This window comes from Pelophylax lessonae (genome assembly GCF_965119305.1).
Source record: "Pelophylax lessonae genome assembly, chromosome: 1".
NCBI classification, from domain to species: domain Eukaryota; kingdom Metazoa; phylum Chordata; class Amphibia; order Anura; family Ranidae; genus Pelophylax; species Pelophylax lessonae.
The window spans coordinates 629,696,508-629,724,204 of NC_138768.1; the positions used below are offsets into that span (position 1 = coordinate 629,696,508).

The 27,697-nt window shown below is 50.3% G+C and overlaps 1 protein-coding gene across 1 annotated transcript in view; it reads left to right on the top strand.

The window, feature by feature from the left end:
• Positions 1–27,697, top strand: part of ADAD1 (adenosine deaminase domain containing 1) — a gene marked incomplete at both ends in the record, with an annotated part of 395,920 nt that overhangs the window by 14,237 nt on the left and 353,986 nt on the right. Inside the window, 2 exons of the mRNA XM_082243486.1 lie at positions 1,206–1,394; positions 22,482–22,634. Of these exons, the coding sequence (XP_082099612.1) occupies positions 1,206–1,394; positions 22,482–22,634 (342 nt within the window). The remainder of the gene's footprint in view (positions 1–1,205; positions 1,395–22,481; positions 22,635–27,697) is intronic.

Sequence of the window (27,697 nt, forward strand, 5' to 3'; positions counted from 1 at the left end):
GAGCCCGTAGGGGGGGGGGGGGTTTCCCCCTACCACCGCCTGTAAGAATGATCAAGTGGCTGTTCAGCCGCTATGATTGTTCTTATGGTGAAGGGAATGTGATGTCATTGCAGGAGGACCCACAAAGTCAAAACCATGAGTTCCTAATGTCTAGGTTAGCAGTGTCTGAAATAACCTAAAACCTATCGACAGAAATAGCAATAGTAAGAGGAGGGTAAGCTAAGGGAGTATATTCTCCCCCTTTCGCATGAAGTAAGGTACTAAAGAAGCTGAGGGGCATAGAAAGGATAAAAAAATAAAGAAGACACAGGAAGAAGCGATAGAGTCAAGAGAAGGTGATAGAATGGGGAGGAATAAGGCAGGGAAAAGGGGAGGAGGAAGTGTAGGTGTAGCTTACTGCATGCAAACCAACCTTTTGCTTCGTCTCTTGAGTAACCATTCCTCCTATGGCCTTCAAGGTGAGACACTGATGAAAAAGATCATTGACCCTGTCATCTAACTGCATGACCTTGCCTCAGACTACCTGGTTTGAAAACTCATAATTTGGACTGGGCCATGGATATGAACTCTAAAATTCATTAATCTCCTGACCACTAAGACAAGTAGTGTTTTGATAGCATAATTCCAGGGGAGAACTAAAAGTTCCAACAAAGACCGACTTGACCTACTGTAGTGCATCTAGATCTATATGTAATAGAAGACTGCTGCATGTTGGTAATAGAGACTGCATCCTTGCCTGAGCATGTGTGATTTATGGGCCACATCTGGTTAACCCTGCATTGGGGGGGGGGGGTCAATGCAAATCAAGATTTCTTCTGCCAGCATTATTGCTGAAGAGGGCATAGAGTTACAAACCTTTCCTTAGGGACACATGGTGACTTCTAGTCATGATCCACTGGCTATAGTAAGGTTTCAGTCTGACCTGAAACACATATTCATATTTGTAAAATCAAAACAGTGCCTGACATCTTTATGTGCATGTTTTTTTCAGTCGGGGAACAAAAAACATTGAAGCAAGAAGGAAGCTAGCATTTGTGAAATGAGAAGTAGCATCCAGAAGTGGCGCCTCCATCTCTGTCATAAATGGCTCCTTAAACCAAAAGTTGCAGTATTGCTTTTTAGTGGATTTTTCTATTACTTATATTTGAGATTGTTTTGAGTTATTTCAGTTCTGACTTGATTACTAATTCTGTTTGCTTTCCTAGGCAACTTTCCTGAACCTTTTTTATCCAAAGTTCTGCCTCCACCCACCACCACCTCTTTGACTCCTAAAACGATCCCTAGAGAATTCATTGTTAAATATAGACGAGGAGAAATCAATTCAGTTTCTGCTCTACACCAGTTTGTACAAATGCAGAGAATGGAACTTGTGCTGAAAGAGACAGTAACTACAGGTAGGTGAAAAAATATTTATTAATACAGTTATGAGATAAATTAGATTCACTGCAGAAAATGTTTTATTTTATTCTCAATTTGACTGCAGTTCATAATCAGTGGAGAAAATATTTGCTACACTTTTATTTAAATCTTCAACAGCTGAGTAGAAGCTACAGAGGTGGAAAGCTTGACACTGCCTTTAACCACTTGCTGACCATTTAACTTGGATATACGGCAGCAAAGGGGCACGGCTGCTCTGGCACTTCTGGGTCTGGGGCACGTGTGCGCACCACCAGTGGCCCTCTCCCCCTGGGATTATACACAGTGGGAGCTGATCAGTATGCACCGCGGAATTAAATGTCCGCCGGCACCTACCGATCCTTTGGTACAGAGGGAAAACAGCGGTCTGCCTATGTAAACAGGGCAGATCGCCACTCTGTCAATACTGAAGGCATGGATCCTGTGTTCCTGCAAAGCAGGGACATGGATCTATGCTTTGCCCTAGTACAAGCACTCCCCCCCCCCCCCCCCCCCCCCCACAGTAAAAAAAACGTTAGCTGGGCACACCGTTAACCCTTTGATCGCCCCTGATGTTAACCCCCTCCCAGCCAGTGTCATTAGTACAGTGACAGTGCATATTTTTTCTCACTGTATTAGTGTCCCTGGTTCCCAAAAAGTGTTAGTGTCAGATTTATCCGCTGCAATATGGCAGTCCCTGCTTGAAGTCGCTGATCACCTTCTTTACTAGTAGAAAAAATAAACCGCTTGTAGACGCTATAAACTTTACACAAATCAGTGAAAACTTATTAGGATTTTTTTTTTTCACCAAAAATATGCAGCAGAATGCACGAATACACATTGGCCTAAATTTATGTAGAAGTGTGTTTTTTTTTTTTTTTTTTTTTTTTTTTTTTAACCTCCCTGGCGGTCTGATTATGTCCAGATTTCTGTGCTAAAAGCGGTACATTGTTTTGCATAGTAATCTGTTTTACATTTTTAAAACTCACCTTCTCCTGTGATTCCCCCGTTGTCCTCCCGCTTTGTGCTCGGCCTATGCCGGCACCTGTCTTCCGGTTCCCTTCCCTGTGAGCGTTGTGACGCAGGGGGTGGAACCGGCGCCAAATTCAAAAGTATAAATACACTAAATGACATGATACAAAGCTGTGATCCTGATGGATCATACTGTATCATGCCATTTCAGCACAGGATTGCACCTGGTGACTTTTCCAGTGCCCTGCCTGTGCTAAGCAGGAAAAAAAAAAAATCCTCATGCACACGCCCACGGGCCTGTCCCTTCAGGCATAACCCCCACTGCCAGAGCCCAGCACATCAGTTTGTTTTTTGTTTTCTGTCTAGAGGAGTAGACCTAGGTTTCCTGCTGGGACTCCGGTCTCAGTTTTTTTTATTCTTTTCAGAATATTTTGTTTTTTCTTTTACGTCCTCTGACAGTCGCCGCCCACTCATACAATCTGCACGTCTGAGTATTGGCCTTCTCCACAGGAGTAAGCTAGGCAGAAGATTTTGTTAGAATATTCACAAAAACTTTGTTTAGACACACCTACAGGGGGCTTTCCATCTGGTCAATACCCCCAGCTAGCTTCATTCCCAATTCAGTTTGCTGCTGCCTAGCTTAGGAGTAGGCTGGCTTTTCCCTGGCTTGGGCTGTGGTCTCAGCTTTTTTCTTCTTTTTATGTTTTATCTCTAGAAAAGTATTTTTTCTTTTAAAAGATAGCTTTTTATTTGTTCCTGCGCTTAGTTAGTCGGACTTAGACTACAGCGTTTGCGGAGCTGGGAATCGCACTGGTTATTCTAGAGCCTTATGGAATCCCAGCCTGCCATCGAGCGTTAGCAGGTTATTGATACACCCAGGCCTCGCCAACGACTATGTCCCTGTCCTCAGGGTCGAGCCTGCGAAGTTGCTATCTTCGCCGGGATGTCTCAACTGTGGTACGCCCGTGTGTTGCTAGTGTCCCCTTCGGCTGACAGCACCCCCACTTAGGGTGGGAGGCTTCCTGTCGCAGAGCGGTACCCATGTTTTCGCTGGACCGGTGAGTACCATGATACCCCTCTGTCTCTGACCGTGTCTGTCTGGGTGTGTATGTGGGCCCTCTGTTTTATGGGGATTGCAGTTCGGTATGGGTTCTGTGATGTCCCCCTCATGTCTGTAGGCGCGGTCCCTGTGTGTCCCTTCCCGGTCCCTGCGGAGGCGCTGTGGCGTTTCCACCGCTGTATGGGGGGTTGCGGGGGTCTCCTACGTCCTTGAGGTGCTTGTGCAACTTTTTGGGGAACAGTACATGGTGTGTGGGGGCAGCTTTTGGCGCAAAACCGCGCGGCCGCCATTTTAGGTGTGGGCAGGCTGTTTGGCCTCATAGTGAGGGCAGCAGCCATTTTCTACTGTACTTTTGGCGCCGATCTGGGGCCATCTTTAGTGTGGGCAAGTGTCCTTGTGTGGACAGCGGCCATTTTCCCACAGCTTTTCCCATAGGCTTGTATTGATTTCCCTCTGTGCTATCGCTTCTGGCTCAGTTTCTTTTCTCCTTTTGGGGGTCTTTTATCACTGTAGCAGTAGCGGTGGGCTGCGCACACCGCAGCGTTCTAAAAGGGGACAGTACACCGTTTTTGCACTGTAATTTGTTCTGATAACTTGAGCTATGGATTCTCAGGAAAGCAAGTTTCCTCCAGCTTTAGTGGGGGGGCCCCAGTTCTCCTGTGGCTCCGCTGCGACCCGATCTGGCTGCTGTGGTAGCGACTTTGGTGGCAAATATGGAAATGCTGATGTCTGAACGGGCTGCGAGAAAGAGGCCCAGGTTGTCTCTCTCTTCTGATTCAGATGGGGATATGGCTGCTGCTGCTGCGAGCGTGCCCTTTTCAGGGTCCCGCTCATCCTTGGACCCCCCGGGGTCTGAGGGGAAGGCTGAAATGGAGGGTGTTGATACATCCTCCCCAGGGTCACCTGAAGAACGGGCGACCATGGATGAGTTAATTGTTTCTGTTAAAGAGACCTAGCATTTAGAGGATGAGCCCTGTCCTCCGGGCATTGTGTCCTCATTTGGGACGCACAGGACCCGCAAGTCTGCGCAGGTTTTCCCCTGCCCAGCGGAATTCCATTACACTGTTAATGAAATGTGGCGCACGTTGAAACGTCCATTCCTGGTACCTAGTTGGTTCAAATTGCTTTATCCCTTTGCGCCGGCTACGGAATCACGATGGTGTGTGCCTCCACAGGTAGATCACACTGTGGCCGTGTTGAACAAGGCTACCTTGGTTCCTACTGAGGATACCCCGGTTTTCCGGGATCCCACGGACCGGCGGTTTGAGTCTCTTGCTCTCCATTCCTATACGGTGGCGGGTTCGTTGCTCATACACGTTTTCGCGTCCGTTCTCCCACCCCTCATGTCTATACTGCTCTTGGACATCCCAACAGTGATGACTTAGAGGAGGCGGCGACTATCGGAGGACATAAGAGAAAACGGAATTTTTGTAAAATCTTACCTGTAAAATTCCTTTCTCTGAGTCCTCAGACAGTCGCCGCCCTCGCCCATCTTTGGGGTTCTTATTACCTACTGCTATGCTACCAAACTGAGTTGGGAGTGGTGATGCAGGGGGGGGGGGGGGGGGTATTGACCAGATGGGACAGCCCCCATGGGTGTATATATGCTAATGCCTTTTGTCTTTGGACTAAGTCTATATGCCTAGCTATTCCTGCGGATGGGAAGACAATATCCAACAGTGATGACTTAGAGGAGGCGGCGACTGTCGGAGGACTCGGAGTAAGGAATTATACAGGTAAGATTTTACAAAAATTCAGTTTTTGTGGTGCCAAAGAGATTTCAGTACCATTATCCCTTTGCGGATCTGGTGGATTCTCGCTGGACTGCTGCTCCTAAGGTGGACCACACTGTGTCCAGGTTAAATAAGGCCACTTTAATGCCCGCGGAGGATTCTCCGGTGTTTAAAGACCCGGCGGATAGGCGGGTGGAAACACTTTCCCGCCACATCTATCTGGTAGTGGGTTCCTTGCTAAAAAACCTGTGTTCGCTTCGGTAATGGTCTCTCAGGCTGTTGTGGAGTGGGCCAAGGCACTTCAGAGCACTCTAATTGCTGACTCAGCCTCTCCTGCTGCTCTGGAGGTGGTAGATCAAATGGACCAGGCGGTTTTATACCTGTGTAGAGGCCCCTTTTGTCACACGACTTTCAGCAGTCGCAGTTGCGATTCGTCGCATCGTTTGGTTAAAAAGCTGGTCGGCCGACCAGTCTTCCAAGAAGACAGTATCTGACATCACTTATGCGGGGAGTCATCTTTTTGGGGACTCTCTGGATGAACTGGTAAAGGGGATCTCTGGATGAACTGGTCAAGGGGATCACTGGGGGCAAGAGAACTCTGTTGCCCCAGGTGTCCAAGGGAAAATCTTTCCGCGGCAAGCGGGGTCCTTCCTTTAAACCTAACCAGGGGTCCTTTCGTGCCTTCAAGGTGCAAGACAAAGGTAAGTCTTTCAAGGCCTCTAGTGGCCAGAAGAAGCCTTGGTCGGGCAAGTCAAAAGCCGCCCACACTGGCACAACGGCTCAGTCTGCCTCGGCCTGAAGGGGCGCTCTCACCCGTTTCAGGGGTGGGGGGACGTCTGGCTGTTTTCCCGAGCCTTGGCTGGCCAAGATTCATGACAGGTGGGTTCAAGAACACATTCGTTCAGGGTACAAGATCGACTTTCGATCTCGCCCCGCAGACAGATTCTTTCCCTCAAATCTTCATTTAACCCCCGATCGTTTTCGAGATCTCCATCGGGCATTTCAGGATCTCCTCGCCCCAAAGGGTGGTTGTCCCGGTTCCACAGCGGGACAGGTTTCGGGGTTTTTACTGGAATCTGTTCAGTGCCCAGAAAGGAGGGCAAGGTGCATCTGATTCTGGACTTAAAGTTTCTAAACCGCTTTGTGCGGTTTCAGAAGTTCCCAATGGAGTCCCTCCCGTCTGTGGTGGCATCCCTGAGTCCAGGGAATTTCCTGGCGTCCATCGACCTCAAGGATGCGTATCTACACATCCCTATTTACGAGGGTCATTAGCGGTACCTCCGATTCGCAATAGCGGAGGAGCACTATCAGTTTGTGGCGTTGCCGTTCGGCCTCGCTTTGGCTCCAAGGGTTTTTACCAGTGTTTTTACCAGTGTTTTTAAGTGTTGGCTCCTGTTCTGACCTTGGTACGGGGGATTGCCATCCTCGGTTACCTGGACAATTTCCTGTTAAGGTCGAGCTCCAGTGCCACTGTTGCGCGATCTGCCGATCACGGTTCAAACGCTCCAGGAATTCGGGTGGAACATCAATTTTCAGAAGTCGACTTTGTCCCCTTCTGTTCTCCTCCCTTACCTGGGGATGATTCTAGACTCCGCCCAGGCGAAGGTTTTTCTTTTCGGGAGGACGAGGTCAGGTCCCTCAGGGACAAGAAGTTTTCCTTGCTTCAGACCTGCATGCGGTCCCTGGGATTGATGGTGTCTGCTTTCGAGACGATCCCATTTGCACAGTTTCACACGAGATCTCTTCAAGCGGAGATTCTGGTCCGGTGGGACAGACATCCTCAATCTTTGGTATGGAGGATTTTCTTGAGCCCCAAGTCAGATCGGTTCTGTGGTGGCTCCAGTCTCCGGCACTGACGGAAGGCAAGTCCTTTCGTCCGTTGCTATGGACTGTGGTCACCACGGACGCCAGCCTGACGGGCTGGGGTGGAGTTCTGGGAAAGTTGTCTGCCCAGGGGACTTGGTCGGAGGGGGAATCTTCACTGCCGATAAATGTCTTGGAACTGCGGGCAATCAGGCTCTTTTTGCTCCATTGGTCGGATCGTCTTCGGGGCTGCCCTGTGCGGGTGCAGACGGACAATGCAACTGCGGTGGCTTACATAAATCACCAAGGGGGCTCCAGGAGTGCCAGGGCGGCCCAGGAAGTAACCAAGATTTTGTCTTGGGCCGAGACGCAGGTCCCGGCGATTTCGGCAGTTCACATTCCAGGTGTGGAGAATTGGCAGGCCGATTATCTGAGCCGCCAGACCCTGGACCAGGGGGAATGCTCCTTACACCCAGAGGTGTTTCAGATGCTGTGTGCGCGTTGGGGATCCCCGGATGTGGATCTGTTCGCATCTCGGCTGAACAACAAGGTGGGAAGGTTCGTGGCAAGAACGCGCGATCCTCTGGCAGACGCGCGGATGCGCTGGTGGTGCCTTGGAATCGTTATCGACTGATTTTATGCCTTCCCCCTGATTCAGTTGTTGTACAGGTTCCTTCGCAGGTTGGTCTCGGAACCGAAGTTGGTGATTCTGGTGGCGCCGGACTGGCCGCGCCGGTCTTTTTTACGCGGACTTCATACAACTGGTCGTCGAGCCTCCCTGGCGGCTCCCATTACGAGACGATCTGCTGTCTCAGGGGCTGATCTTCCATCCTGCTTTACAGTTGCTGGCTTTAACGGCGTGGCTGTTGAAAGCCAGGTCTTGAGAGATCGGGGTCTCTCGTCGGCGGTCATTCCTACCCTGCTCAAAGCTAGGAAGGCCTCGTCCAGAAAGATCTTTTACCGTACCTGGGATGCTTATTTCGCCTGGTGTGAATCAAGGGGCTTCCATCCTCGCTCCTTTTCGGTGGCGAGGGTGTTGACTTTCCTGCAATCTGATGTGGACCAGCGTCTTGCGCTGACCACTATTAAGGGTCAGTTGTCTGCGCTGGCAATCCTTTTCCTTTGATAAGCACCTTTTATTCAAGGGGTGCGTCATTTGGCTCCTCCTAGGAGAGTGCCTTTATCTCCTTGGGACCTGAATTTGGTCCTGTCTGTTTTGCAACGTCCTCCTTTTGAGAACATCAGGGTGATTCCTCTGCCTGTGCTGTCACGGAAGGTTGCCTTTCTGGTGGCGATCACATCTGCCCACAGAGTGTCGGAGTTGGCGGCCCTGTCTTGCCGCTCTCCTTACCTGGTTGTTCATAGGGATATGGTGGTCTTGCGACCTCACCAATCTTTTCTTCCTAAGGTGGTATCCGATTTTCATCTTAACGAGGATATTGTCTTGCCTTCGCTATGTGCGAATCCTAAACATCCTAAGGAGTTTGCACTGCATTCTTTGGATGTGGTACGGGGGCGATCAGGGTGTACCTGTCGTCTACTGAATCCTTCCGCAAGTCGGATTCTCTTTTTGTCCTTCCCGAGGGCCCTCGGAAGGGTATGGCTGCGTCTGCGGCAACCATTTCAAGATGGATTAGACAGACGATTGTACAGGCCTACTCAAATAGGGAACGGGTCCCGCCCTTCCCGGTCAAGGCGCACTCTACCAGAGCGGTGAGTGCATCCTGGGCCTTCCGGCATCAAGCTTCGGTAGCCCAGGTGTGCAAGGCGGCGACTCGGTCGTCCATGCACACCTTTTTCCAAATTTTACAAACTTGAGGTTTTGGCATTGGCAGATGCCTCCTTTTGGCCGCAAAGTCCTGTGCGCGGCCGTGCCTTGAGGGGGACATGGCGTTTACCTGTCCCTGTCTGTTGGGGTTGTTTTCCCCTTTGTTGATTTGCTTTCCTGGGTTTGTTGCTCCTGTTGAGCTTTCTTGTTACCCAGAGTTTACCTTTCTGGTTCAGATAAGGTTCCTTTCTCTGACCTGGGTGCTGCGTTGCTTTTGTGACTGTTGCGTTTCCCACCCCTAATGTCTACACTGCTTTGGGACATCCCATTGGTGAAGACTATATGAGGGGCGGCGACTGTCGGAGGACGTAAGAGAAAACGGAATTTTTGTAAAATCTTACTGTAAAATTCCTTTCTCTGAGTCCTCTGACCGTCGCCGCCCCCGCCCCTCTTTTGGGGTTTTTTTTTGGACTATCTACTGCTTGCTACCAAACTGAGTTGGGAATGCTGATAGCAGGGGGGTATTGGACAAGTGGGACAGCACCGTACAGGTGTGTCTATGCAAATTGTTAGTGTTTTTAACAAGTCTTATGCATAGCTTGCTCCTGTGGGTAAAAGGTCAATACCCATTGGTGAAGACTATATGAGGGGCGGCGACTGTCAGAGGACGACTCAGAGAAAGGAATTTTACGGTAAGATTTTACAAAAATTCAGTTTTTTGCAATTCACATTATCGAGTGCCAAATTAGGAAATCACCCTCATACCCACTCTGTGCGACTTCCGGACAGTCCGGATCGCAGTCGCTTGCTGTGATTTTAGCAGCCCTTGAAAGCCAGGCGACGAAAGTTTATTTAGCACTGGTTGATAGCCATGGAGGTGTCCTCTGATTCAGAGGCTGATGTGGTCACACGGACGGCACCCTGCCTGAGGGATCGCTGTCCTCGCAGTCAGACGGTGATGAGGACCTGTCCTCTTCCGCTGCAGAGCGGGAACCTGCTTTAGTGGAAGCCCCTATTATTTCAGTACGGGATTCTTTAAAATTGGCTGATGAGCCTGCGCGCTGAAAGGGATGCGGGTTGCTTTTGGTTCTCAGAAGTCTCCAAAAGGCGACAGGGTTTCTCTGTCGCTCATTGACAGACGTAGTCCTCCTTGATTAATATCAACTCGGGTTATACTGCCCTCTACAGGAGTAGGACTAGACGGGAAAAAAAAAGTTCTGGCCACACCCTAGGGGCAGTCCCAGAGGGTATATCCTCTCACTTCCTGCTACAGCAAATCAGTTTTTTTCGGTCTAGTTAGGAGTAAGGACCTAGATTCCTTGCTAGGATCTTCGGTCCTGGCAGGATTTTTTTTTAGAAATACTTTTTTAAACAGCTTTTTTTCTCCAGTGTTCCTGTGAGATCTTCAAGCAAGCACGCTGAAACTGGGCGACGGGCTGGATGTTGAGATCCAGTGGTCACCCCAGTTCAGCCTACGAGCGCGTGCAGGCCATAGCTCCGCGCTGGGTCGGCCGCGACATAGTCCCACTGGATGGGGACTGACCCTGCGAGTTAAACGTCTCGCCTGGACGCCAATGACCAGCAGAGTCACGGCATCCACATTGGTCGACAGCCCCCCCCACTCCGGTGGAGAGGGGTTCTGTCAGGAGTTGGCGCCCGTCTGGTTCCGGTATGGTGAGTAGAATGTTCCCCCCTCTCCCCCTGTCGGGTTTGTTGGGGACGCGGGCCCCTCTCTGGGATGGTCGGACACCTGGGTCTCCCCTCTATCTATAACAGGTCACAGACCCCCCAATTTGAGTGTGATTTTGTGAATAGAAACCAGGAGGCTTGGTTTAGGAGCTGACTATCTAAAGTCACTATATGACTGTAAGGGTGACTGAAGTCAGTGGCAGACTACTAAAAGGCATTACTATTGAGGTATAGAGGTATCCTACCTGTCAGTGTGTACACAGGCCGATGCCTATGCCTGAATTACTGCAGCCACAGTTCGCAATCCCTCCAGAAAGCTGGTCACTTCCACAGGCCGCACAGCCTCCCGCAGGCCGCACAGGCCGAATGCGCACCTCCCGCAGGCCGCTGCTAGCCGCCGCTCTCCTACGCAGGCCGCCGCCATTTTCCTGCAGATCGCATGAGGCCGCCATATTGGCGTAGCCTCGTGTCTCCAGCATGGGGGCGGCCATGTTTGAGGTGACCAAACACCTCGTGGAGTAATTGGGAGGCGCCGGAAGGCGTGTAAAGGGGCGGAGCCGCCTCCTTGGCCCGGGAAAGCAAGCCAAAGACTTCCTGTCTGTAACAGACAGTGCTGGAAGCAGGTTGATAAGAAACTTCTGTGCATCAGGTGAGCCTTGGGGTCTCTCTCTCTCTTTCTGAGGGGTCCAAGCAGGTAGACTGAGGGGCGTCTGAGGGGTCTAAGTAAAAAAAAAAAAAAAAAAAAATAAAAAAAGTTTTTTTCTTGCAATTAATTTTTTTGTGTTTGCTGGCAAGTGTCTTGTTACATGAACCCTGCCACTCATGTATCCCCACCTGATCCCCTCGGTGTGGCCGCAGGACCCTCCAGTACCCCACTTGTGATGATGCATTATCAGCAGTTTTGGAGTCTTTGGTATCCCGGGTGGAGGTAGCCTGTCAGGGACGGGGGTCAAGAAGAGCGACCCCCGCCTACCCCTATGTCATCTGATACTTCAGATACGGATTCTGAGCTGGTCATTGCAGTCCCTTTTCTGGGGTTGTTGTCTCAGGTACGGTCTCCTCAGACAGTAAGGAGGACGCTTCTGCCTCCGCCATAGCACAAGAAGCGTTGGTGGAAGCACTAGTTGTGTCTGTCCGGGAAACCTTAAATCTTGAGGTTACACCGGCAGAGGTAGCTGAGACTCATATTCCTTTTTTGGTACTAGCAAGCCTACCAAAATGGTGAAGGGTTTCCCTTGCCCAAATGGGGTCGTCCGTAAAAGAGCCCCTGCTATTTCCAAACGCATTGCTAGGCGCTATCATTTTGAGGAATCCCTCATTACAAAGATGGACGGTATCACCAATAGTGGACTCACCGATTTCCAGACTAAATAAAGCCACTGTTATCTCGCTGGATTGACAGAATGGGCCCCACCCATCTCTAGGGTGAGGGGACGTCTTCACCGGTTTCCGTATCCAGGGCTTTCCAGAATCCCGGATAAAGGGGTTCGCAAGGTCATATGGTCGGGATACAAGATCGAGTTCGATCACTTCCACCGGTGCGATTCTTCCCTTCCAATATTCGACATCCCTGGGTCGCTTAAAAAGCTTTGCGGGGGACAGCTTGATGCAACAAGCAGTGGTAGTTCCTATTCCTTGGAGGAGTTCTAGTCGAACCTGTTCACAATGCCCAGGAAAAAGGGCTAGGTGCGTCCATTTCTGGTCTTGGAAGAGATGGAGTCCATCCATACAGTGGTGGCCTCCCTGCATCAGGGGGATCTCCTGGCGTCCATAGACATTTAGGATGCCTTTCTTCATATCCCCATCTTCGCAGGACAATAGCGTTTTCTTTGCTTTTCCCAAAGATCATCCCTGGTTCCCACCAGGAGACTGAACTATCTGGGCCTAAATTTGGATACATCCTTGGCAAGAGTGTTTCTCCATGCGGAGAAACTCCAGAAGATTCAGTCAATGATTCGGATGTTGCTGTCCGTCAACTGGCTGGGATTGATGGTCGCCTCCTTAGAGGCAGTACCGTTTCCCCAGTCTCATACCCGAATTCTCCAAAGAGGAGATTCTTCTCATATGGAATCGGAATCCTGATTCCCTGGACAATCGGATCCGATTGAGCGAGCGGACCAGGGAGGCTCTGGTCTGGTGGCTTCGGTCTCCGATGCTCAGCCAGGGGAAGTCATTTCTTCTGATAAATTCCAGGTTACCGATAAATGTGTTGGAACTGAGAGCGATAAGACTTTGTCTGATTTACTGGACCGAGCAGCTCCAGGGCAGTCTGGTTCGGATCCAATCGGACTATGCCACGGTCATGACTTATGTCGATCACCAAGGGGCACCAAGAGTGCTCTGGCGGCCATGGAAGTGGCCAACATTCTTATTGGGGGAACAGTTGTTCCAGTTCTCTCTGCGATATTTATCACGGGGGTGGACAGGCAGATTATTTCAGCCGTCAGATTCTGGATCAAGGGGAATGGTCTCTTCATCCAGAGGTATTTCACCAGCTGTCCCTTCATTGGGGCACCCTGGATATGGATCTGTTGGCAGGTTGGCTCAACAGGGCTCGCGCCCGCGATCCTCTAGCGGACGCAGCAGACGCGCTGAGCGCCCCGTAGGGGAAGTATCAGCTACTGTATGTCTTCCCCCCCCTCTCAAGTTACTGCTGAGATTTCTCCGCAGGATAGAGGTGGAGGTAACTCCAGTTATCCTGGTAATTCCGGGCTGGCCTCGTCAATCTGGGTACGCCGACTTGGGCAGGCTAGTCGCAGACGCTCCTTGGAGACTTCTTCTCAGGGAGTATCTGCGGTCTCAAGGACCGATTTTCCATCGTGCTTTACAGTCGCTGGTTTTAATGGCCTGGCCATTGAGACCCAGGTACTGAAGGACAGGGGATTGTCAGCTTCAGTTATTCCTACTCTAATTAAAGCAAGGAAAGCGACTTCTAGCAAAGTCTATTATCGCACATGGAAGACTTGTATTGCGTGGTGTGAACCGTTGGGATTTCCCCCACGTACCTATTTGGTGACCCGAATCTTGTTTTTTTCTGCAAAAGGGGGTTGAGCAGAAACTATCCTTGAGCACTATCAAGGGTCAGGTTTCAGCGTTAGCAATCTTCTTTCAGAAGCCGCTGGCTACTCATTCCTTGGTGCGGAATTTCATCCAGGGGGTGCGGCACTTGGCTCCGCCAGTGCGCGCGCCCATACCGCCCTGGGATCTTAATTTGGTTTTGTCGGTTCTGCCGAAACCTCCCTTAGAAAATATCAGGGAGATTCCCTTGCTTACATTATCCCAGAAGGTGGCCTTCTTGGTGGCTATCACTTCTGCACGCAGGTTGTCAGAACTGGCTGCATTATCATGCCATTCCCCATATCTAGTGGTTCATAGGGATAAGGTAGTTCTTCATCCGAAGCCATCCTTTCTTCCTAAGGTGGTTTCAGATTTTCATCTGAATGAAGATATTGTGCTACCTTCCTTGGGTCCTAAGCCCAATCATCCTCGGAAATGTGCGTTGCATTCCTTGGATGTAGTTCGGGCAATCGGGGTATACCTGAAGACTACGGAATCGTTCCGTAAAACGGATTCACTTCTTGTGATCACGGATGGCCCTAGAAAGGGGTTGCCTGCATCTGCCGCGGCCATCTCCAAATGGATTAGACAGACGGTGGTACAGGCTTATTCTATTTAAGGGTCGGAATCCTCCGTTCCCTGTTAAGGCACACTCTATTCGGGCGCTTAGTGTTTCCTGGGCCTTCCACCATCAGGCGTCAGGGGTCCAGGTTTTCAAGGCGATTACTTGATCGTCGGTTCATACCTTTACAAAATTTTATAAAGTTGATGTGATGGCATCGTCGGATGCCTCATTTGGCCGCAAGGTTTTGCAGGCCGCAATTTGAGGAGACTGTTGGTCTACCTCGAGGGTTTGTTGGGTTTTTTCACTTAGGTCTCATCTTTTTGCTCGATGAGTCCTTGATGCTTCTGGTTGGCTCCGGTTGGGCCTTCTGGATTTTGATTTCTGTTATCCCACCCCTCATTTGTGGTACTGCTTTGGGACGTCCCGAGTTGATATTAATCAAGGAGGACTACGTCTGTCAATGAGCGACAGAGAAAAATGGATTTTTGTAAAATCTTACCGTAAAATCCTTTTCTCTTAAGCTCATTGACAGACGTAGTACCCGCCCCTCTGTTTTTGAGTTGGGTTGTGTTAAATTCTCTAAACACTGCTTTGTGACATAACTGATTTGCTGTAGCAGGAAGTGAGAGGATATACCCTCTGGGACTGCCCCTAGGGGGTGGCCAGAACGTTTTCTTTCCTGTCTAGTCCTACTCCTGTAGAGGGCAGTATAACCCGAGTTGATATTAATCAAGGAGGACTACGTCTGTCAATGAGCTTAAGAGAAAAGGATTTTACGGTAAGATTTTACAAAAATCCATTTTTTCCCTTGTCCTGACACCTTTCACAATATTGTGAATGACCAATGACGGCGCGTTAAGCATGTGTTAGTGGTGCCCAAATGCTTTAAACGCCGGCAAATGTTTCCAACCGTTGGACCGTGCCACCTAAAGTGGACCATCCTGTCTCAAGATTAAACAAATCTACCCTTGTGCCAGGTGACGGCTTTGGCGGTTTTTTCAATGCCCTTTAGCTACGCATTCTTTGATTCACACTTTTATCCAGGGAGTTCGTCATGTGGCTCCTCCGATATGGTCCCCGTTACCTCTGTGGGATCTTAACTAGGAACTGTCTGTTCTTAAAAAATCTCCCTTTGAAAACTTAGGGAGCTTCCTCTGCTTACACTGTCACAGAAGGTATCCTTTTCGGTGGCTATTACCTCTGCCCGCAGAGTGTCTGAATTTGGCGGGGCTGTCCTGCGGTTCTGGTAGTTCGACCTAATCAGGCGTTTTCTACCTAAGGTGGTTTCTGATTTATATTGAATGAAGACATTGTGCTGCCTTCACTCTGTCCTAAGCCCAAGCATCCCAAGGAAAATGCCTTGCCTTGCATTATTTGGCTGTGGTTCAAGCAATTGTGGTTTGCTTGGCGGTTACTGATTCTTTCAGCAAATCAGACTCTCCTTTTGTCCTTACAGAAGGACCTCGGAAGGGATTGGCTACGTCTGCTGCGAACTTACCCAGATGGATCAGGCAGACGGTGGTACAGGCGTATTCACTAAAGGGTCAGGTTACACCTTTCCCCGTGAAGGCGCATTCTGCTAGGGCGCGGAGTGCCTTTTGACATTAGGCGTCAGTGCAAGTTTGCAAGGCGGCAACCAAGATGTCTGTGCACACGTTCACTAAATTCTACAAAGTAGATGTGTTGGCATACTTGGATGATGCTTTTGGCCGTAAGGTTTTGCAGGCTGATGTTTAAAATTGCACTTTTTTCTCTTTGAGGGTGTATGTTGTTTCTAGGTAAGCTCCAGTTATTCCTGGTTGAGCTCCATGTTATCTGGTTGGCTAAGTTTAGCCTTTGGGGTATTACGTTCTTTCTCTGCATTGTTTTTCCACCCCTCATGCCAATACTGCTTTGGGACATCCCAATGGTTTAATAATATGGAGCTGCGATTGTCAATGATTTATAGAGTAAACTATATTTCTCTTACGTCCTCCGACAGTCGCCGCCTCTTCATATTCGTCACATATGGGGTATTAGACTTTGCTCCGAAGGAGTAGCTAGGCAACAGAATATGTTAACATTAAAGCTTTTAACATATCCCACCCTCAAGGGGTGGTCCCCTCAGTCAATACCCTCCTACTTCCTGCAACCATATCTAAGTTTTAATGTCTAGCTTGTCAGGAGTGGCTGGCTCTCTCTGTGCTGGGGCTTTCTGCCCCAGACTCTTTCTTCTTTTTTGAATTTTTGTTTGAGTTTTCTCTCTACCTTTACTTAGCTGTTCTTTTTGTCAGTGTTAGTTAGTTCTTCGGATGAAGAGGATCATGCGGGCTGGGTCTCGGGCTGATCCCCCTGGTCGCAGGTCGTGGGTCAGTGGCTTTCCAGCCTGCCATCGAGCGTTCAGCCAGGTAACGCTCCTGGCACAGTGAACGACCCATCCCTGTTCGGTGCAGGGATGATTGGTGAGGTGGCTACCTCACTGGACGCTGTGCGGTTTCTTAACCCCCATTCTGTGCGTCTTGTATGCGACTCTCCCTGCCTCATGTGCAGCGGCTTGTTCGCCTGTGCGGGTCCCCCACGCCATGTGAGGTAAGTGTATTTATGTGGGGACCTGTCTGTCTGGGGGGGTATCAGTCTGGGACTGTGTAACCTGCCTCTATTCACACTGTTTGTCTCCCTATCTCTCGGCTGCATGCTGTGGGCTGCAAGGGGGGGGGGGGAGCTGTGTGACACTGTGTGTGTCAGCCTTCTCAGTGTGAGAAGCTGTGTGCTGTGGGGCATGTTTTGTGGCATGTTTGGGCATTATACAGCGATCGCTGCGGCGATCTGACATGTTTTTATACATGGATGACATGTGTGCATTACTGTACTGTGGAGCGGCGGTTTCGGCGCCAAACGGCGCCATTTTGCCTACACTCGCTCCGGCCGCATGTTCTACATGCATGGCGGACATTTTCTTGTAGCCTCCCATAGGCTTTCATAGAGCGCCCTGGCAGCATCACTTCCTCTTCTCCAGGAACACCGATCGAGGCAGCAGCAGCGGCGAGGGTCTCCTCAGGTTTTATCCTTCTGTTCTTGCTATCCATTGCCTGTGTTAAGTTTAATATTCCCTGTGGGGGTCTCATTGTGCTTGTGTGTGGTGCGGTGGGCTGAGCTCGCCGCGCTTGATTAAAGGGGCAGTTAACCCTTTATTATCCGGCATTTGTTATAGGGGCAATGGATTCTCAGGAGGGCAAATTTCCTACCGACTTGGTGGAAAGCCAGGGGACCGCTGTTTCCCCCCCAGGGGGGGATTTAGCCACTATTGTGGCTGGCCTTGCTGCTCAGGTGCAGATGCTGGTGGCTGCTCAATCTACTAAAAGACCCAGAGTTTCTCTTTCCTCTGATTCTGAGGGTGAAGGTGATGGGGCTGGTATGGCGGGGGCCTCCTTATCTGGGTCCCGCTCCTCCCTGGATCTAGTGGGGTCCGAGGTGGAGGCTGAAGTTGAAGGGGTTGATAATTCTCCCCCTGGCTCGCCTGAAGAGCTTGCAATCATGGATGAATTGATTGCTTCCATAAAGCAAACGCTGCGTTTGCAGGATGAAGTGTGTCCCCCCGCTGCCTTGGCGGCTTATGGGACGCTGAGAAAATGCAGGACGCCGCAGGTTTTTCCCTGCAATGATGATTTTCAGCGCGCTGTTAAGGAACAATGGCGCAATGTGCGCAAACCTTTTGCTGTACCAAGTAGGTTCAAGCTGCGTTATCCTTTCTCGCCTTCCACTGATGAAAGGTGGTGTGTGCCTCCCCCAGTGGATCAAGCAATTGCGGTTTTAAACAAATCCACTGCGATTCCTGCAGAGGATTCCCCTGTGTTCCGTGATGCCACGGATAGGAGATTGGAGTCTCTTGCCCGTCATACTTATTCTGTTACGGGTTCTATGCTTAAGGCTCTGTTTGCTTCTCTCATGGCGGCCCAGGCGATCGCAAGTTGGACGCAGATGCTTAGGCGCGTCCTAGTGGTCGATTCGGCCTCACCGGCGACCCTGGATATGGTGGATCAAATCCACCAGGGTGTCATGTATCTGTGTGATGCGGACCTGGACCTGGTTCCGTTGGCTGCACGTGTGCACAGCGTGGCGGTGTTGTCTCGCCACCTGGTTTGGTTGAAATGTTGGTCGGTGGACCAGTCTTCACGTAAGACCTTAGCCAATCTGCCTTATGATGGGTCTCGCCTTTTTGGGGAGTCCTTGGATGTGTTGATTAAGGGGATCACCGGTGGTAAGAGCACTCTCTTGCCCCATTTCCCCAAGGCTAAGGGGGCTTCTGGGAAGAAGCATGCTAATTTTCGGCCCCCTCAGGGGTCCTTTCGTGCCTTTCGGCCGCACTACAAGGGCAAGCCGTTCAAAGGTCAAGGCTCTCAGAAGAAGCCCTGGTCTGGTAAACAGAAGTCCGGTCAATCCGGATCCGCAGCCCATAACAGTGCGGCCTGAAGGGGCGCCCTCACCCAGTTTTGGGGTGGGGGGACGCTTGCTCGGTTTTCTTCAGCCCTGGTTGGCCCGTGTGCGGGACAGATGGGTTCAGGAGATCGTTCGATCTGGTTAAAAGATCGAGTTTCTCTCTCGGCCGGAGAGCAGATTTTTTCCCTCAAATCTTCAACTGTCTCCAGAGCGTTTGCGGGACCTACACCTGGCGGTGAGGGCTCAGGGAGTGGTGGTTCCGGTGCCTCATCGGGACAGATTTCGGGGGTTTTATTCCAATCTATTCACCGTGCCCAGAAAGGAGGGCAAGGTTCGTCCAATTCTGGACTTGAAGGCTCTGAACCGCTCTGTGCGGGTTTGCAAGTTCCGCATGGAATCCCTGCGGTTGGTGGTGGCTGCCCTGGTTCTGGGGGAATTCATGGCCTCCATCGATTTGAAGGATGCGTATCTTCACATCCCCATTTTCGAGGGTCACCAGAGGTACCTTCGATTTGCCATTGCGGAGGATCACTACCAGTTCGTGGCGTTGCCTTTTGGTCTCGCCTCGGCTCCGCGGGTCTTCACCAAGGTGCTTGCACCGGTTCTGGCATTGTTGAGGGCCCAGGGCATTTCTGTCCTGGGGTATCTGGACGACATTCTGGTTCGGTCTGCGACCAGCCAGGGTCTGGAGGAGGACCTGTCTGTCACGATGCAAACTCTGCAGGAGTTTGGTTGGACGATAAATTTTCCAAAGTCGACGCTGAGTCCGTCGGTTCGTCTTCCCTACCTGGGAATGATTCTGGACTCGGTACAGGCGAAGGTCTTCCTGCCGGAAGACAAACTCAGAACTCTTCGGGAGGAAGTCAGGTCCCTCAGGGACGTTCCGCACTCGTCTCTGCGGACGTGCATGAGATGTCTGGGATTGATGGTCTCGGCTTTCGAGGCGATTCCCTTCGCCCAGTTTCACACGCGGGGTCTCCAAGCGGAGATCCTGTCCATGTGGGACGGGCGACCTCAGTCTCTGGATCTTCCAATCTCGTTGAGTCATTGCACCAGAAGAGACCTTCTGTGGTGGCTCCAGTCCCCGATGGTGTCCGGGGGCAAGTCGTTTCGTCCTATCTCGTGGACGGTAATCACCACGGATGCCAGCCTGTCGGGCTGGGCTGGTGTTCTGGGCGTTCTGTCCGCCCAGGGGACTTGGTCGGAGGGGGAGTCCTCCCTTCCGATCAACATTCTGGAATTGCGTGCGATAAATCTCTGTCTTCATCGCTGGACGGACCGGCTGCAGGGCTGCCCGGTTCGGGTGCAGACGGACAATGCCACGGCGGTGGCCTACATCAACCACCAAGGGGGCACCAGGAGTGCCCGAGCGGCTCGAGAAGTGGCCGACATTCTGACTTGGGCCGAGACTCATGTCCCGGCGATAACGGCGGTTCACATTCCGGGGGTGGAGAACTGGCAGGCGGACTATCTGAGTCGCCAGACCCTGGATCAGGGGGAGTGGTCTCTCCACCCGACTGTCTTCCAGATGTTGTGCGCGAAGTGGGGTCTTCCAGATGTGGACCTGTTCGCGTCTCGTCTCAACAACAAGGTGAGAAGGTTCGTGGCAAGGACGCGCGACCCTCGGGCAGGCGCGTCGGACGCGTTAGTGGCCCCGTGGCATCAGTACAGGCTGATGTACGCGTTTCCACCGATTCAGTTGCTGTCTAGGTTCCTTCGCAGGTTACACTCGGAACGCAGCACGGTGATTCTTGTGGCACCGGACTGGCCTCGCCGGTCCTGGTACGCAGACCTCGTGAATCTGGCGGTCGACGCCCCGTGGCGTCTGCCTCTTCGAGACGATCTCCTGTCTCAAGGACCGATATACCATCCTGCTTTACAGTCGCTGGCTTTGACGGCCTGGCTGTTGAGACCGAGGTCCTGAGGGAGAAGGGTCTCTCTCCAGAGGTCGTTCATACCTTGATCAACGCGAGGAAGTCTTCCTCGGGGAAGGTTTATTACCGTACTTGGAAGGCCTATTTTGCTTGGTGTGAGTCCAGGGGATTTTCTCCCCGCACTTACTCGGTTTCCCGAGTGCTGTCCTTCCTTCAAACGGGTGTCGATCAGCGTTTGGCGCTGGCTACGATAAAGGGTCAGGTGTCTGCGCTGGCCGTTCTGTTTCAACGTCCCGTGGCTTCCAACTCCTTGGTTGGCACTTTTGTTCAGGGTGTGCGGCATCTGGTTCCTCCTAGGAGGGATCCTCTGCCCCCTTGGGACTTGAATCTCGTTCTATCTGTGTTGCAACGTGCTCCTTTTGAACAGATCAGGGAGATCTCGTTGTCTATGTTGTCCAAAAAGGTCGCCTTTTTGGTGGCGATCACTTCGGCTCGCAGAGTGTCGGAGCTGGCAGCTTTGTCCTGCAAGTCTCCGTATCTGTTTGTTCATTTGGATAAGGTGGTCTTGCGACCTAATCCTTCTTTTCTTCCGAAACGAGTTTCGGAATTCCATCTTAATGAGGATATTGTCTTGCCTTCGCTGTGCGCGAAGCCTAAACATCCAAAGGAGGTGAGATTACATTCTTTGGATGTTGTTCGGGCGATAAGGGTTTACCTTAAATCGACTGAGTCTTTTCGAAAGACGGATTCCTTGTTTGTTCTTCCAGAGGGTCCTCGGAAGGGCATGGCGGCGTCGGCCTCTACCATCGCCAAATGGATCAGGCAGACCATTGAACAGGCCTATGCTTTGCAGGGGAAGGTTCCCCCTGTACCTGTGAAGGCGCACTCTACTAGATCTCTGAGTACGTCTTGGGCCTGTCGTCATGGGGCTTCTGTAGCCCAGGTGTGTAAGGCGGCGACTTGGTCGACCGTGCACACTTTCACAAAATTCTACAAAGTAGATGTTCAGGCATCGGCGGATGCTTCCTTTGGCCGCAAGGTTCTTAGTGCGGCTGTTCCCTAGGGTCCCTTGTTGGGGACTCCTGGCTGTTGGGATATCTTTTGTATCCCCTGGGTTTTTTTGTCTTTTCCTGGGTTGTTGCTCCTGTTGAGCACTTATTTTTGCTGTTGCCCAGCTGGTTTCCTTCCTTTGGTAAGGTTCCTTTCTTTGATGTGGAGACTGCGTTGCCTTTCGGCGCGGATGCGTTTCCCACCCCTCATGTTTGCACTGCTTTGGGACGTCCCCATATGTGACGAATATGAAGAGGCGGCGACTGTCGGAGGACGTAAGAGAAAACGGAATTTTTGTAAAATCTTACCTGTAAAATTCCTTTCTCTGAGTCCTCCGACAGTCGCCGCCCCTCTTTTGGGGTTTGGTTGTATACTCTACTGCTATTCCACTAAAACTGAGATATGGTTGCAGGAAGTAGGAGGGTATTGACTGAGGGGACCACCCCTTGAGGGTGGGATATGTTAAAAGCTTTAATGTTAACATATTCTGTTGCCTAGCTACTCCTTCGGAGCAAAGTCTAATACCCCATATGTGACGAATATGAAGAGGCGGCGACTGTCGGAGGACTCAGAGAAAGGAATTTTACAGGTAAGATTTTACAAAAATTCCGTTTTTTGACTTACCGTAAAATCTTTTTCGCTGAAGTTCATTGACAGACGCAGCACCTGCCCCTCTGAGTGGGTTGGGTTTTTTTTTTTTCCTTTTAATTCTGACACTGCTTGCAACAAATCTGAATCCCATAGCAGAGTGAGTGGGTGTATGCCTGCAGGGGCTGCACCATAGGCTTGGTAAATTTTATTTTTTTTTTTTTTTTGGTTTTTCCTGCCTAGTGTCCTACTCCTGTAGGGGGCAGCATAACCCAATGGTTAAGAATATGGAGCTGCATCTGTCAATGAACTTCAGAGAAAAGGATTTCACGGTAAGTCAAAAATCCAGTTTTTTTTTTTCTCTTTTAATTTCAGAAGAAAAAAATCAAAACCGAATCTTCTGTTTAAAGAATAGAAAAAAAACCTAAATCTTTGCAACTGCAAACTTTGCAATAGTTGTAATTACACCTTGTGTATGTTTTAAATTTCCTATCTCTCTGTTTATTCCTAGGAAATGTCTTTGGTGCTTATTTTGCATTCTGTGCAGTTGTTAATGGAATTCCATACAAAACCGGAATGGGGCAGAATAAAAAAGAAGCAAAAGCAAACGCTTCTCGGTTAGCATTGGATGAACTACTACAATATGAGGAATCTGATCTACAAGGTAATCTAAGAATTAAAGAAGTATTGTAGAGGTTTACTAGTGATGATAATTTTGTTAAGCCAAATTTATTATAAACCAACTTCTGTGTTTTCCTTACCCCAATGTAAGACTATAAAAGCATACTCAGGTTGTTTTTCTGTTTAGGGTGAAGACCTACCTTGTTGGTCTGGTTGTCCTTATATGTTGCAGTAACTTTAAAACCCAATGAAGGAGCGATCTGGAGAATGGCATTACTGAAAAAGGGTAGTTGCCTGGCTTTTATGCAAATTCATTGACCTGAAACATACACACATCAGAAAACACCATTTCTTTATCGTTCATCGACAAACACAGCCTCATCACACTGAGCTGAGTGGGTTATGCTCCTCCCATCAGGAGTAGTCTAGGTAGGAAAAGTTGAATGTACACGCCCTAGGGGCTGTCCCTCTAGGCAGAACCCCCCCACTGCCACAGCCCAGCACATCAGTTTGTTTCTGCCTTGAGAAGGACCAGAACCTAGGTTTCCTGCTGGGCTCCGGTCTCAGATTTTTATTTCTTTCAACAATATTTTACTTTTATTTCTCTTTACTCGCTTGCTAGTAACTTGATAATCTAGATCCTTATGTTCCCCCACAGTCTGGCCTACGAGCGTGAGCAGGCTATAGTTCCAACCTAGGCCTAGCTACGACGATCACCTTTTTCCAGAGGGGGGACGAGCCTACGAGCGGATACTTTGCCAGGACATGACGACCTGGAACGCCCTGAGTCGCAGCGTACCCCTCGGCTGGCAGCACCCCCGCTTTGGGTGGGAGGCAGTCTGCCCGGATCGGAACCCACCCGGTCCATGGTTTGGTGAGTAAATGTACCCCCTGTGCCCCTGCTGGCCTTTAGGGGATGTGGGCCCTCTCCTGGGGATAATGGGATTTGTGCCTCCAAAAAGATCCCCCTGGCCTTCCCTTTCTGTGTGTCCTTCCCTGCGGTGGTTGTGTGTCTGGGGGGTGGGGGTGTGAAATGGTACCTGTTGCGGTTCCTGAGGCCTTCATATGTCCGTCCCAAGCCTCATGGTTCTTCGTAGGCGCCGCCATCTTAAGTGTGTTCAATGGGTTTTTTTTTCCCCATAGACTTGTATAGGGGAGCCATTTTCCCTGTAGGCTCCAATTGTTTTGTATCTTTGTGTACCCCTGGTGCTATAATCAGCAGTGTAACCTTATTCTGGTGACATCACTTCCTGTGCAGTCATTTCCTGCTGCTGAGCCAAAGTCTTTCTTTCCATGCTGCTGGAAGAATCAGGAGGACGGTTTGTCTGAGGTGGTACAGATCTTGGGGTCCCTGCGGGCATATCCTTGCACTTTGTCAGTTTGGTTTAAAGGGGTTCCCTGCAGACAGCGGCAATCGGTGATGGATACCGCGATCGGCGATCTTAAAGCGACAGTACATCGTTTTTTTAAAATTGCAATATGGAGTCTAAAACTGCAACCACCTTCAGGCCCACTCTGTGCGACTCCCGGACAGTCCCGATCGCAGTGGCTGGCCGCAATCTCAGCAGTCCCCATATTCGATGGACATTGATTTCTCAGTTTTGCTGTGGCGGAGGAGCACTTTCAAATTGTGGCATTACCCTTTGGTCTCGCCTCGGCTTCCAGAGTTTTTTACTTAGGTGGTGGCCCTTGTGCTAGCCTTATGTTGGCGAGGTATTTCCATTGTGGGATATCTGGACGATCTCTTGTTGCGTGCAGTCTCCCACTCGGATCTGCTGGACAACATTTCTATCCCCATTCAGACCTTTTAAGTATTCGGGTGGACGATCAGTGTCACCAAATCTGCCCTGACATTGTTCGTGCAGGTCACTTATCTAGGGCTGATCCTCGACTCTCCTCTGGTGAGGGCCTTTCTTCCCTTGGTTGCTGATGGAGGTTGATCAGTTCTCCTTGCGGGCTTGCATGAGGGCCCTGGGTCTGATTGTCTCAACCTGCGAAGCGGTCCAGTTTGCTCAGGCTTATACGAAACAGTTACAGAAATAGATTTTGTCAAAATGGAACAGAGATCCTTGGTCATTGGACCAGAAGATTCGGTTGAGCCATCTCACGAAGTCGGCGCTCTCTTGGTGGCTCCAGTCACCTTTCCTGTGCCAGGGTAAGTCGTTCTGGACAGTGGTCACCATGGACTTCAGGCTGGGGTGGAGTGCTGGGGAAGTTATGTGCCCAGGGGACTTGAGCGACGGAAGAGTCTTCCTTGTCGATATCTGTATTCTGGAGCTGAGAGCGATCAAGCTCTGCCTGCTTCATTGGACGAGTCGGTTACGTGGTTCTCTGGTTCATGTCTAGTCGGACAATGCCACGGCTGGGGCTTACATCCGTTATCAAGGGGGCATCACAAGTGCCCTGACGGCCAAAGAGGTGGCAGAGATTCTGGTGTGGGTGGAACACAATGTTTGGCTCTCTCTGCAGTCCACATACCGGGTGTGTAGAATTGGCAGGCTATTACCGGAGTCGTCAGGTGTTGGATCAGGGGGAGTGGTCCCTGCATCCAGAGGTGTTTCATCTCCTATGTGCCCGGTGGGGGACTCAGGAGGTAGATCTGTTTGCTTCTTGCCTCAACAGGAAAGTCCAGAGGTTTGTGGTCAGGTGTTGGAATCCTCTGGCCGACGCCACAGACGCTCTGGTGGCTCCTTGGAGTCAATATAGCTTGATATATGCCTTCCCTTCGCTAGTTCTGCTGAGGTTTCTTCGCAGGGTGGCGAAGAAAGACATTCCGGTCGTTCTGGTGGCAGCCGACTGGCCTCTTGGTACGCAGAGCTCATATAAATGATCATGGATCCTCCCTGGAGTCTTCCTCTGCAGGAAGATCTTCTATCTCAAGGACCTATCTTTCATCCTGCTTTACGGTCGCTGGCTTTAACGGCTTGGCTGTTTGAAAGCAAGGTGCTGAGGGATCGAGGTCTCTGATTCAGTGATTCCTACACTTTTGAAGGCCAGGAAATCGACCTCTAGGAAGATCTATCATCGTACGTGGAAATCGTACATTTCATAGTGCGAATCGCTGCATCACCCTCGCTCTTTTTCGATAGCTAGGTTTTGGCCTTTTTACAGGGGTTGAGCAGCGCTTGGCGTTGGGTACCATCAAGGGCCAGGTTTCGGCCTAGGCTATTTACCTTCACCTTCAACGTCCGTTGGTTACTTATAGTTTTATTCACACCTTCATTCAGGGGGTGTGTCATCTGTCTACTCTGAGTAGATCCCAGTTACCGCCGTGCGATCTCAATCTGGTTTTATCTGTTCTTCAAAATCCTCCTTTATATAGAATATTAGGGAGATTTCTCTGCTCTTTGTTGCAGAAGGCTACCTTTCTAAAGGCTATCACTTCTGCCCATAGAGTCTTAGTTGGCGGCGCTGTCCTGTCCGCCTTATTTGGTGGTCCATAGGGATAAAGTGGTCCTCCGACCTAATTCATCTTTTCTCCCTAAGGTGGTAGATTTTCATCTTAATGAAGACATTGTGTTGCCTTCCTTGTATCCTTAATTGCCTTGCACTCTCTGGATGTGGTTGGAGAAAAAAGGGTGTATCTGACGGTTACGGAGTCCTTTAGGAAAGGCGGGCTCTTTGTCCTTTGTCCTTCGGGATGGTCCTCGTAAAGCTTTGGCTTTGTCCGCTGCGACCATTTGGAGATGATCAGGCAGACGGTTGTTCAGGCTTCAATAAAGGGTCAGGTTCCTCCTTTCCTTGTGAAGGCGCATTCTACTGGAGCGCTGAGACCCTCTTGGGCTTTTTGCCATCTGGCCTCTGTTCTATAAGCTTGGCAGCGACTTGGTCGTCTGTGCACACCTTTATAAAATGTTACAAGGTTGATTTGTTGGCATCTTCGGATGCCTCTTTAGGCCGCAAGGTTTTGCATGCTGCTGTTTCATAAGAGAATGTTTTTTGTTATTCTTTTACCTGGGTGAGCTCCTGTTGTTTGGTTGAGCTCTGTTGCCCAGTTGGCTAGGTTTATTCTCTTGGTGTTGACGTTACTGTCTGCGGTTTTTCTACCCCCTCATGCCTATACTGCTTTGGGACTTCCCACTCAGCTCATGGAGATGAGGCTGTGTCTGTCGATGGACGATTGCGAAAATACGATTTTTTTTATAGATCTTACCGTAAAATCTTTTTCTCTGCTGTCAATCGACAGATGCAGCACCCACCCCTCTGTTTGGGGTTGGTTCTTTTGTCTTCACTGCTTTAAAACTGAACAGATGTGCTGGGCTGTAGCAGTGGGTGTTATGCCTTGAGGGACAGCCCCTAGGGCGTGTACATTCAAATTTTCCTGCCTAGACTACTCCTGATGGGAGGAGCATAACCCACTCCGCTCATGGAGATGAGGCTGTGTCTGTCGACGGACATCAGAGAAAAAGATTTTATGGTAAGATCTTACAAAAATCGTATTTTCTCTATCGTTCATTGACAGACGCAGCTCCATATCTTGACCATTGGGTTATGCTGCCCCCTACAGGAGTAGGACACTAGGCAGGAAAAAACGTTACCACGCCTATGGGGCAGTACCTGCAGGCATACAGCCACACACTCAGCTATAGCCCTTAGTTTGTTTCTGCTTAGTTTAAGAGTAGGACCTAGTTCCCAGCTGGGACTTCCGTCTTAGCTGTTTTTTTTTTTTTTTTTTTGGGGAACCTTTTTTAAAGACTTTTTTTTTTTTTTAGTTAGTGTTCCTGAGAGAAGTACAGGCAACAGCCGGCTGGGTTTTCGGACTATATATTCTAGATCCTTAAGGTCTCCCAGCCTGACCATCGTGTGTGAGCAGGTTATAGTCCAGCACTAGGCCTTGCCACGACAGAGCCCCGATAGACAGGGGCGGGCCCGCGAGTGCAACATCTTGCAGGGACGCACATGACCTGGGATGCCCTGAGTCGCAGCGTACCCCAGGTGGAGAGGTAGTCTGTTCGGCGTTGTGCTCAGCTGATGCCGTGGTATGGTGAGTAAGGTCCCCCCCTATTCTCTGACGGTCTCTGAGTGGACGTAGCGCCCCCCCCCCTCTCATTGAAATGCATGGGAGGCCATGTTTGGTAGTTCCCCATAGGAATGCATGGGACGGCC